General features: G+C 58.6%; 1 protein-coding gene across 2 annotated transcripts; it reads right to left on the reverse strand.

The window, feature by feature from the left end:
* Positions 1 to 511: 511 nt before the first annotated feature.
* RASL10B (RAS like family 10 member B) lies at positions 512 to 9,263 on the reverse strand. Of its 2 annotated transcripts, XM_071764956.1 has the most exons (5): positions 8,788 to 9,263; positions 7,883 to 8,161; positions 5,401 to 5,729; positions 4,736 to 4,860; positions 512 to 3,500 (listed from the first exon to the last, which is right to left on the reverse strand). In XM_071764956.1, exons 3-5 carry the CDS (start codon positions 5,614 to 5,616, stop codon positions 3,230 to 3,232), a joined length of 612 nt encoding a protein of 203 aa, XP_071621057.1. In that variant the 5' UTR covers positions 5,617 to 5,729; positions 7,883 to 8,161; positions 8,788 to 9,263; the 3' UTR covers positions 512 to 3,229. The 2 variants fall into 2 exon arrangements, with proteins under 2 accessions (XP_071621057.1, XP_071621058.1); XM_071764957.1 differs by lacking the exon at positions 8,788 to 9,263 and having other exon boundaries at positions 7,883 to 8,478.
* Positions 9,264 to 9,507: the final 244 nt, after the last annotated feature.

The raw sequence follows: 9,507 nt of genomic DNA on the forward strand, positions 1-9,507 counted from the left end.
AGTGGCTCAGGCTGGGGAGGCCCCTGGGCTTCCTTATGGGTGAAGGTGGGAGCCCGGGGGGGTTGGTGGTCACCCTGGCAGTGCTGGTCACTCCCAAGCCTGCAGCCACACACCCGGCAGCCTTGGTTGTGCAATAGAGATGTACCAAAGGTCCTCTGGTTTAGCATCTTTTGTGTGGGCAGGGAGGGAGAGAGGATAATCCTGATGGGGAGGGAGGAGGTCATGGCTGATGAAGGGAATTCATGCTGCCGGGCTGCTTGGTGCAGCAAATGTCCCTCCAAGACCCCTCCCTGGGCCAGAATAGCCCCATCTTCCAAGAGTGGATGTAGCCAGACCCACAGCGTCCCTACAAAGGAGCAGCCAAGGGTGAGCTCCTGTGGATGCAAAACCTGTTTGAAAAAAAAGGCTCTTTTGCAGGGGAGAAATGAATTCCACCACCTGCAGACCCCAGTGAGAGCAGCAGAGGGGAGGCGAGGAACCCGGCACCGCGGGCAAAGAGCAGCGAGGCGGGTAGAGAACAAAGGGGTCAGACCTGATTTTTAATTTGATTTCAAAGAAGGGGGTGCAGGGCGTTACAGGCGGTGTAGACACCTCGGGAATCTCTGATAAGAAGTTCATGGAGGAGAGAGGAAAGCCAAGTACAGGAAACCGGGAGGCTCACCGGAGCCGGAGGAGGAGAGGGAAGCATCCTTGCCAGGGCTGGACCTGATTGGCACCACTCCCGTGGGGGCAGAAACCACACAGTGCCCTGGAGACAGCGGTGGGGACATCCTCAGCCTCTCCCAGGCTCAGGAAAAGGTAATTTTCAGCAAGACCAGGGTGGCATCGGGTGGGTGGTGACTTCATACTAAGGGTATGAGTCGGGGGGAGGCATGGGTCGCCTGTAGCTGCTGCTGTGCCCCCCAGCCTGGCCACCACCAGAGCCCCTGCCTGCACCCAGACAGTGCCACCACCCAGTTCTGCCTGCACCCACTGGGTCCCCCCCACCTCCCCCTTCTTGGGCTCTTGGGAAAGTAGCTCTTTGTAGCCCTCATTTTTCTCAGGAGCTGGGAAATGCTGTTGAAGCAGTGAGAGTTATTATTACTAATATAACTTCCTCTGTCTATAAAGTATAATAGAATATAACAATTATATTTATAACTTCTTTTTTTTTTTTTCTCTTTTCTTTTTTTTTTTCAAAATACTAAATAGATGCTATAAAAACCTGTAACTAATTGTGCTATAAACTGCAGGCTACAGGGTTATAACAAACAATGTATTGGCTTCATTGTTGATATGTGTACATTGGAGCACTTTAGAAATGCTTTATTATTAACACCTACCAAGGAGTTTCCTTCTCAATTTGGAGGGATAAAGCTAGCTAGAGACCAATAGGGTGGACTTACTCATGTTATTAAACCCTGACAATATGGGGCTGGGGGGGGACTGATAGATTTGTTGTGGAGGGGAGGGATGGTGACCTGTGCCATTATCCTTCCCCAGCTGAAGCTCTCACTCCAGACAGTCCTGTGTCCCCCCCATCACTTTTTCTCTTTTTTCCCTTTTTTTTTTTTTCCTTTTTGGAGCAAGGGTTTGGTTCCCAAGGTGGCTGCTGGGGGTGGGAAGGGAGGAGCAGGGTGACCCCAAGCCTGCGGCTCTGGGCTCGGTGGTGGGAGGGTGAAATGCACCCTGCCTGGGCTCAGCTGGACCTGCTCTTTGTAGGATGTGTCACTGAGAGCACAGCAGGGCTCTGCCAGATGGAAACGTGGCCGTGGGGGATGAGATGGGGCTGCTCTCTGTTTTCACTGCCCCGAGCAGCACCGAGCACCTGCAGTGCCTTGTGACACCAGAAATCACTGAGCTGCCTGTGCCAGGGGATGGATCAGCCCCAGCTCCTTGCCTCTGGGGGGTGAGGAGAGAATTTCCCCACAGGGAGCAGCCAAAAAGGAAGAACTACCACCCCTCGGGCTCTTGCTCACCACCCCGAACACCGTTTCCTATCAAGGGCTGCACTCTGCCACTCACCCTGCAGGACAAGACACGAGAGAGCTGCAAGGCTGGTGTGAAAACAAGCCAAAAGATTAAAAAAAAAAAGACCAAACAACCAAACAAACACGCTTTCCTGCTTGGGATATGCAGAGAGAAAATAAAATAAAAAACAAAACTACAAAAGGAATGCAACTGGAAATGCAACTCCAGCTCCCTATTGCTTCGGAGGCTGCCTTCCCACCACCACGAGCCCAGGGGAAAGCCCAGGGTGGGTCAGACCCACCTGGCAGCACTGCCATGGGGTGCAGTGACCTGCTGGGGGGCTGCCTGCCTTCCCGGGGGGGTTGGATGGGGCTGTGCAAAGCCCATCACCTGCTGAGCCCAGGCTGAGAGGTAGTGGAGGGGTGAGCTGCCTGGCGAGGAGCTTGGTGAGATTATTTGGTGTTCTACAGGCTGGTGGGGAGGAGAAACCTTCCTTGGATGAACCAGGGCAGAAAGGGACTTGAAGACCTGGGGAAGCAGCACCCAGCACCCCAGGGGGAGGTAAGGGGTAGGATGGGGGCTTTATTTCTTTGTTTTGTTTTGTTTCTTCCCCCTTTTCTTGCTTTCATCCAGAAATTCAGCATGGAAACCTGACCCAACCAAGCCAGCAGAGTAACCTGGCCCCTTGCTGGAGGCTGCTGAGCCCTCCAAGGGGAGAAACCCCAGCTCTGCAGGGAGGAAGATGGGGCTCCAGCCTCCACCATGCCCCAGGGATGGAGCCACCACCCTGGCAGCAGGTCACAGGCACTGTGTCATTCTCTTCCAGGGACAGGTGACAGCAGGCAGCAGCAAACCTTGCCCCTGCAATGAACTGGCTAGAAGGGACCCGACACCCACCCTCTGGGCACCATCAGAGGCATCTCCTGACCCCATGGTGCCACACAGAGTTTTGGGCACACCAGAGACACAATCCCCCCCAGGACAGCTGTGGCTCTGAGTGCCAGAGGCTCAGGGAGGGCTCAGGGTTCTCCCTCACCCCTCACTACCCCCAGCCACCCATCCCCTCAGGTGACCACCACACCAACCTGCCTGGCACCCCCCAAGGCGCGCTGTCCCTAAATGTCACCACTGGGTGCCAATGCCAGCAGGGTAACAACCCCCAAGGTGCCTCTGGGGGTCCTACCACGGCAGAGAGCGGTGACACCGGCGGTCCCCGAGGACGAGTGGCCATGGAAAGGGGCAAAAGGGGGTTGAGGGTGTCCATGGGGGCAGGGGGGGCTCACATGATGGTGCATCGGTTCCTGCGCAGGGCACCCTGGAAGCGGATGGTGGTGTGGACGTGTTTGCAGCGGGCACAGCCCACGCTCTTGAGGAGCTCACTGAAGAGCAGGAGGATGTGCCAGTTGTACTTGGCCGAGCACTCAATGTAGCCACACTTCCAGGTTTTCTTCACCAGGTTGGAGACGTTCCAGCGCGGGATCACTCGGCCCCGCTGCAGGTCCCGCTTGTTGCCCACGATGATGATGGGTGTCTCTGAAGTGCCAATGACCCTGGGGAGGGAGGCAGAGGGGGGTGGTGAGGGAGGACAGAAGGGGATGGGGCACAGCACATCCCATGGATGGATGACCATCCCATCCTGTCCTGGTTTGGGCCAGGATAAAGGTGATTTTCTGTCTTGTACTTTTGCTTTCAGCTCAGTCTCTTAGTAAGGAGCTGCACTTGCTGAAATTAACAGCAAGTTTCTCAGACAGTGTCTGCTTCTAGGACTGGTAACACTCCATGGTTATAGTTACAGCTGGAGACTGGTGTGCAGAGCCAAGGCCACTGCTCAGCTCCGAGGAACATTTTGCCCTCCAGAAGGAGAGGAGTAAAAAGGTCCCACCTGAAGCCCTCCCTTAGGGAAGAATGGATAAGATAGATGCCAAAATTGACCAGAGTATTTCATACATTTATACTCAGTATAAATTTGAGGGATCATGAGGATCAAGCCCCTTCCTTTTTTTCCTTCCTGATTCCCTTTCTACACCTCTCCCTCTTTGCTTCAGCACCCTGGGAGGATTCCATCCATTCCTCTGCCTGTGCTCCTGATCCATACCAGACTGAATCTGTGTGTTCCTGCCTCCAGCTCCCCACTGCTCCTGACCCCAGGATTCCAGCCTGGACTTTCCCAGGGCTGCCCTGCAGCCTCAGTGGTGATGTGAGAGTTATTGGGGGGAAGAGGGGTGGAACGTGGTATCAATTTTCCTGTGTATTTGTATATATTTAGTAATTTTTCCTATTTATCATTACTGTTCCATTGAAGTTGTGTAGTTTAGTTTCCAACCCATAAGTCTCTCACCCTTATTCTCTTTCCTTTCTTTATCTGGGAGGGGAGGGGGATTAATAGGGAGCATCTGTTATTTGATTTAATTGCCAGGCCAGTGTTAAACTGTGACACATCCCATGGACCCCAACCCATCCCAGAGCTGCTCTTGGCTTTGGCTGGCCAAATGTGGCTGTTCCTCCTCTTGGCCTGTCCCCTTGTCCCTCTTTGTGGCCAGGCTGCATCAGTCCCAGTTGCCTTCCCAGAGGTGGCTCTCACCCCCAGGCTACACCTGCCCAGGGTCCTGCTCCTTCTGCCTTTGGGTCCAGTTTTGCTTTTAGAGCTCCAAGCCCTGCAAAGGGACTTTCTCCCAGTCTCTAATATCTCATCTCCAGTGCTAAGAGCAGGGGATCACTGGGATGAGCTGTAATGCCCCATCAGGACCTCTGGGAAGGATGCACCCAGCATCAACGTGGTCCTTACCTTGTCTCCAGGATCTGCTGGCGGATGGTTTTGATGTACTCGAAGCTGTCAAAGCAACAGATGTCATAGACCAGGATGTAGGCATGGACACTCCGGAGCCCCCTGCAGCACACGTCTGCCCACTCCTGCAAGGTGCAGAGAGGGATCAATCCTGGCTCAGCCCCACTGCCGTGCCCAGGGGGTGCTGGGGGACACCCAGGAGGCTGCCGTGCTGATGGGTGGCAAAGGAGCTGCAGGGTCTCTGTCTCTGACACCCAACACCCAGGTTTACCCCTGCTCTGTCCCAGCTCATCCCTGCAAGGGCTGCATCTGCCTCCCTGCAGCCCCTCAGCCACCACCCCTCACCCCATCTCCAGCTGGATGGGGCTGCGGGCATCACCCAGGTTCTCACAGTGGGACCGCACCCTTCGCCATCATTTTAAGTGAAAAAGCTGCCAAATACACTTCCCCCTGGGCCCGCTCAGCTGGTGGTGATCCCTCACACCACCGTCTAGCAAACCAACCCTGCCCTGAAGGGCGAAGCATCCCCCGAAGGGGCGGAACCGGGACCCCGAGGGGCGACACAGCGAACCCCTCCCCACCCACCGCCCATCACCCGAGACCCCACCCCTGCCCCCAGGGTGAGGGGTCCTGTGGCGGGGGTGTGTGTCCGGGTACACCCGTACCTGCAGGGTGTTGACGGGGAAGGCTGTGATGGGGGGGAAGTCCATGATCTGGAGGTCGTGGACGTGGCCGTTCATGACGACGGCGGGCAGGTAGACGCGGCGGGCGGTGGTGGGGACGCAGACCTCGCTGAACTCGTTGTAGAGGAACTGCCGGACTATGGCACTCTTACCCACCCCCTGGGCTCCCAGCACGGCGATCTTGAACGTTGCCACCATGCCGCTGCACGCTGGCCACTGCCCTGGTGCTGGCCCCACGGCCCCGAGGATGCATATTCCCGAGGATGCTCAGCCCCATTCAGGATGCATTTCCCCTCCGGGACAGCCCGGCACTGGAAGGTGAAAGGAGAAGCTGGTGAGATGTTGGAGATACCCTGGCAGACACAGCTATTGCTTCAGGAGGGATTTTTTTCCAAGCAGGAGGCTATGGGAAAGGGTAATGTCTGTCCCCCAGGGCTGGGTGACACCCCCAGTAGCCACCCCCTCACAGGATCCCACACTGCAGAGACAAGGACAGGCAGGATTTGGGCAAATTTGATCTCAGGGAGGTTTTCACAGGCCCATTCAGCCCATGTGGTACCAGAGGAAGGAAACCTCTGGAAAAGGCACCATCTGCTGCTCAGGGTTTTTCCAGCCCCAGCAGCAGTGGATTCCTGGGCTGTACTGGGGACTTGTCCCACAACACCCGCAGGGACAGTCACCAGCTGCTCCATCCCTGTGCTGCCCCAGCCCAGGGAATCCATCTTCCTTCTGCTTGGACAGCCAGAATTGCCTTTTGCTGGGGTAAAGGGGGGGAGGAGATTGCTCATTGCTCTGTGCCTGTAAGTGACAGCTTTAATGTTTAATTTCAGGCTTTGAGCAGTTTGGCAATTAACTTGATGGAGGCTAATTTCCCAGCCAGCTGATGGGGTGAGCCCACAAGCTGCTGGCACACGTGGTGAGGCCAGGGGAGCCCCAGGGCAGAGCCATGGATACAGGGGGACATGGGGTGATAGCCCAAGCACCCTCTGGCATCAAGTTCCTGACCAGCAGCTGTGATAGAAAACACAAGGGTGAGGGCACAGGTTCCACTTCCATTGCTGGGAAGAGGCTTGTGTTTTATCCCAAAGTGTGGATGCTTTTACCAATTTGGGATGCTCTGGTCCTTTTTCCCTCAAAATCACCCCCAAAGCACAAAGCAGAGATCCCTGAGTGGGCAGAAAGCAGCAGGATCAAACCACCCTGTCCTGACAGGGATTATTTGCCCCAAGGAGACCCTGGCTCTGGGCATCCCTGCTGTGGGGTGCTGGGGGAGGCCAAGCTTCCTGCAGTCCCCAGGCTGGGCCATGGCTCACCCCATCCTCACCCTACTGGAAAGAGAGCTGAGACCTTCAGCCAGGGCCTGAGCCAGTCCCAGAGCAACAAGGGAGATTTTGTGCCCAGGTCTGGGGGACATGGCACACCGTGCTGCTGTCCCCTGGGGTGCCACCACCCTTGTGGAACCCCAGCCCTGGCAGCAGGAGCATTTCTGTGCCACATGCAGGGAAATGGGGGGTGCAAGAGACCCCACACTCAGCCCAAAGACAGCAGCCAGCGCTGTCATCGCAAGTCCCTGGGGTTGTGCCACCACAGGGACAACACTGTCCCCACAAACCTCTCCTTCTCATAGAAGCAATCCTCAGCTCCTCTGCAGGGCCAGAGGGTGAGAGGGTGACACATCCGGACACTCAGCGCCCACGGAGCTGCCCTGAGCTGTGGAACAGGCTGAGCCCTGCCATGCCACCCCAAAAACCCCATCCCCCTCGGGGCCAGCAGACAGAGGCAGGCCTGGGGAAAGCCAACCCATGAGCCCCAGAAAACCAGCTTGAACCCCCAAGCCAGCTTGAACACCAAAGCATCAGTGGCCAACCCCACAGCTCCCGGCATCTCGAGCACCTCACACCAACGAGCCACCGCGGGAAACTGAGGCACAGAGGGGGAGATGCAGCCTGGGTGGCCCCGCCGTGGGGCGGGGGGGGGGGGGAGCAGGGACCCCCTGGGTGGCCCCAGGAGGTCAGCACAAGGCCGAGCTCAGAAGCTTGCAGTGCCGGGGGGGAGGCTCGTCGGCTGCTCCAGAAAAGGGGACCTGGACCCCCGCCGCGACCTTGGCCATCTGGCCCCGACACCCCGCAGGAGCCCCGCAGCAGCATCCCGCACCCCGCGTCCTGCCCCGCTCCTCCCGGGAAGATGCTCTCCCCTTGGCGGGCAGCGCAGCATCCCCGGCCTGTGTGTGTGTGTGGGGGGGGGGGGGAGTGGGGGGCTGTCGGGGCAGGAGGAGGGGGGGTGCCGGGACACACACGCAGCCCCGAGACCGGCGGGGAGAAGGGGGGATCGGGAAGAACCGGCGATCAACTTTCGCAGGGGACCCCCTCCCCCCGATATCCTCCCCCCCACACCTTTGAGACCCAGCCCAGCGGCAACTTTCTCCCCCGTCCCCCTTCTTCCCGGAGGACCCCCCTTCCCTTACCTTGCAGCGGCGGCCCGGGCCGGCGGAGCCCCGGCGGGCGGCGGAGCCATGCGGCGAGCCCGGTGCGGGGCGGGCGGCCCCGCTGCAGAGCCCCGGCCCGGCCCCCCCCGGCGCGGCTGTACCGAGGGGCGGGGAGCACCCGGGGGGGGGGGTCGCGGTGGTCGCCGAGTCGCAAAGTCCGTCAGGGGCACGGCGAGGGCGGCTGAGATGGTCGGGGATGGAGGCAGCGCCCGGGGCGGGGGGATGAGAGGAATGCCCAAACGGGGAGGGAGGCAGTGCCTGGGGAGGGAGGGAGGGAAGGAGGGATGGAAGGAGGCTCTGACCAGGCGGGGATGCGGGCAGCGGTGCCCGGGAATGATGAAGGCAGTGCTCGGGGAGGGAAGGAGGCTCTGGCCAGGTAGGGATGCGGGCAATGCCCGGGGAGGGATGCAGGGGATGGAGGCAGCAGTCGGAAAAGGAGGTAGAGAATGGTCAGAGCGAGTCGCAGGAAGGCAGGAGGTACACCGGCTTCTCCCGAGGCTCTGGGGAGGTGCTGCTGGGAAAAGATCCTCCCATGTCCCCCCTGCAGTCTGCGGGGTGCAACACCATCACCTTTACCCTCCCCAGTGCCCAGCAGTGTGTGTGCCCCCATGCCCACCCTCTGGGAGCCCCCTGGGAGCAGCCCCCTTTGGGCAGGACCCCCTCCCAGGAAGCCTTTCCCTCCTCTGACACTGCAGCTCCAAAAGCTCTTGTCCATGTCCCTTCACCCCTGTGCTCTGTGAGCCCCTGGTGCAGCTGGCAGGGCTGAGGGTTCTCTGTGCCCACTGTCACCAGGGGTGTCCCCAGTTCGGGGTGGTCCCAGGTTGCACCAGGACATTTCTGTTGCAGCACCCGTGTTTTGGGGACACCCCACACCGAGCACTTACCCGTGTGTTGGATGGTGAGGAAGATGCTGGTCACACCTCCAAGGAACGTGGTCCAGGCCCCCACGACACACTTCTGATGGAGCCCCTTGGAGCAGCCCCCCAACCCCTGCTCCAGCTCACTGTGACACCACTGAGCACTGGGATGTCCCTGTGGGTCTGGCTGCAATCACACGGGCTTGGCTGAGCCCAAAAAACTGGCCCGGCCAGGCTCAGCCTTGTCAGCACCTTTGGCTGGGGAAAGCATCGTCTCCTGGGGCTCCTCTTTGGGATGAGGAGAGGGTAGGAGTGGAAACACATTTCCATATCCTTCCTGGGAGAAAGGGGACAGCAGACACAGCCTCATAGCTCGGGAAGGGACAAGGACAGCTTGCAAAACGTGTGACAACCTTTGGGCCAGGGCTGAGATCAGTGCCAGGCAAAGGTGCCAGTGCCCCTTTCCCCTGTCTCAGAGATTTGGGGCTTATTTCACTGCAGAGCTGCTTGATGCTCCCAGCTAGGAAAATCTTTGTGTCCCTGGGGGTTATTACCAGCCAGAGATGCTGCTTTTTTCCACAGCCTCCTCCTCCCTCCCTCCCACCCAGCTCTGGAACTCCTCATCACCCCAAAGCAGCCCTGGGGGGTTTCTGGGAGAGGGCAGGGATCGTGGCTGCACATGAACTCCCTGCACAATTCAGGCTCCAGCCCCGGCTCTATTTTTAGCAGTTCCCTCCAAGAAGCTCT

Source organism: Heliangelus exortis, chromosome 21 (genome assembly GCF_036169615.1).
Source record: "Heliangelus exortis chromosome 21, bHelExo1.hap1, whole genome shotgun sequence".
NCBI lineage: Eukaryota > Metazoa > Chordata > Aves > Apodiformes > Trochilidae > Heliangelus > Heliangelus exortis.

Excerpts from the sequence above, each read along its gene's own strand:
- RASL10B (XM_071764956.1), bottom strand. The coding sequence starts at position 5,616 with ATGGTGGCAACGTTCAAGATCGCCGTGCTGGGAGCCCAGGGGGTGGGT. Across the intron at positions 4,861-5,400 it reads TCCCCGTCAACACCCTGCAG|GAGTGGGCAGACGTGTGCTG; the intron begins GTACGGGTGTAC and ends TGCACCTTGCAG. Across the intron at positions 3,501-4,735 it reads CAGCAGATCCTGGAGACAAG|GGTCATTGGCACTTCAGAGA; the intron begins GTAAGGACCACG and ends CTCCCTCCCCAG.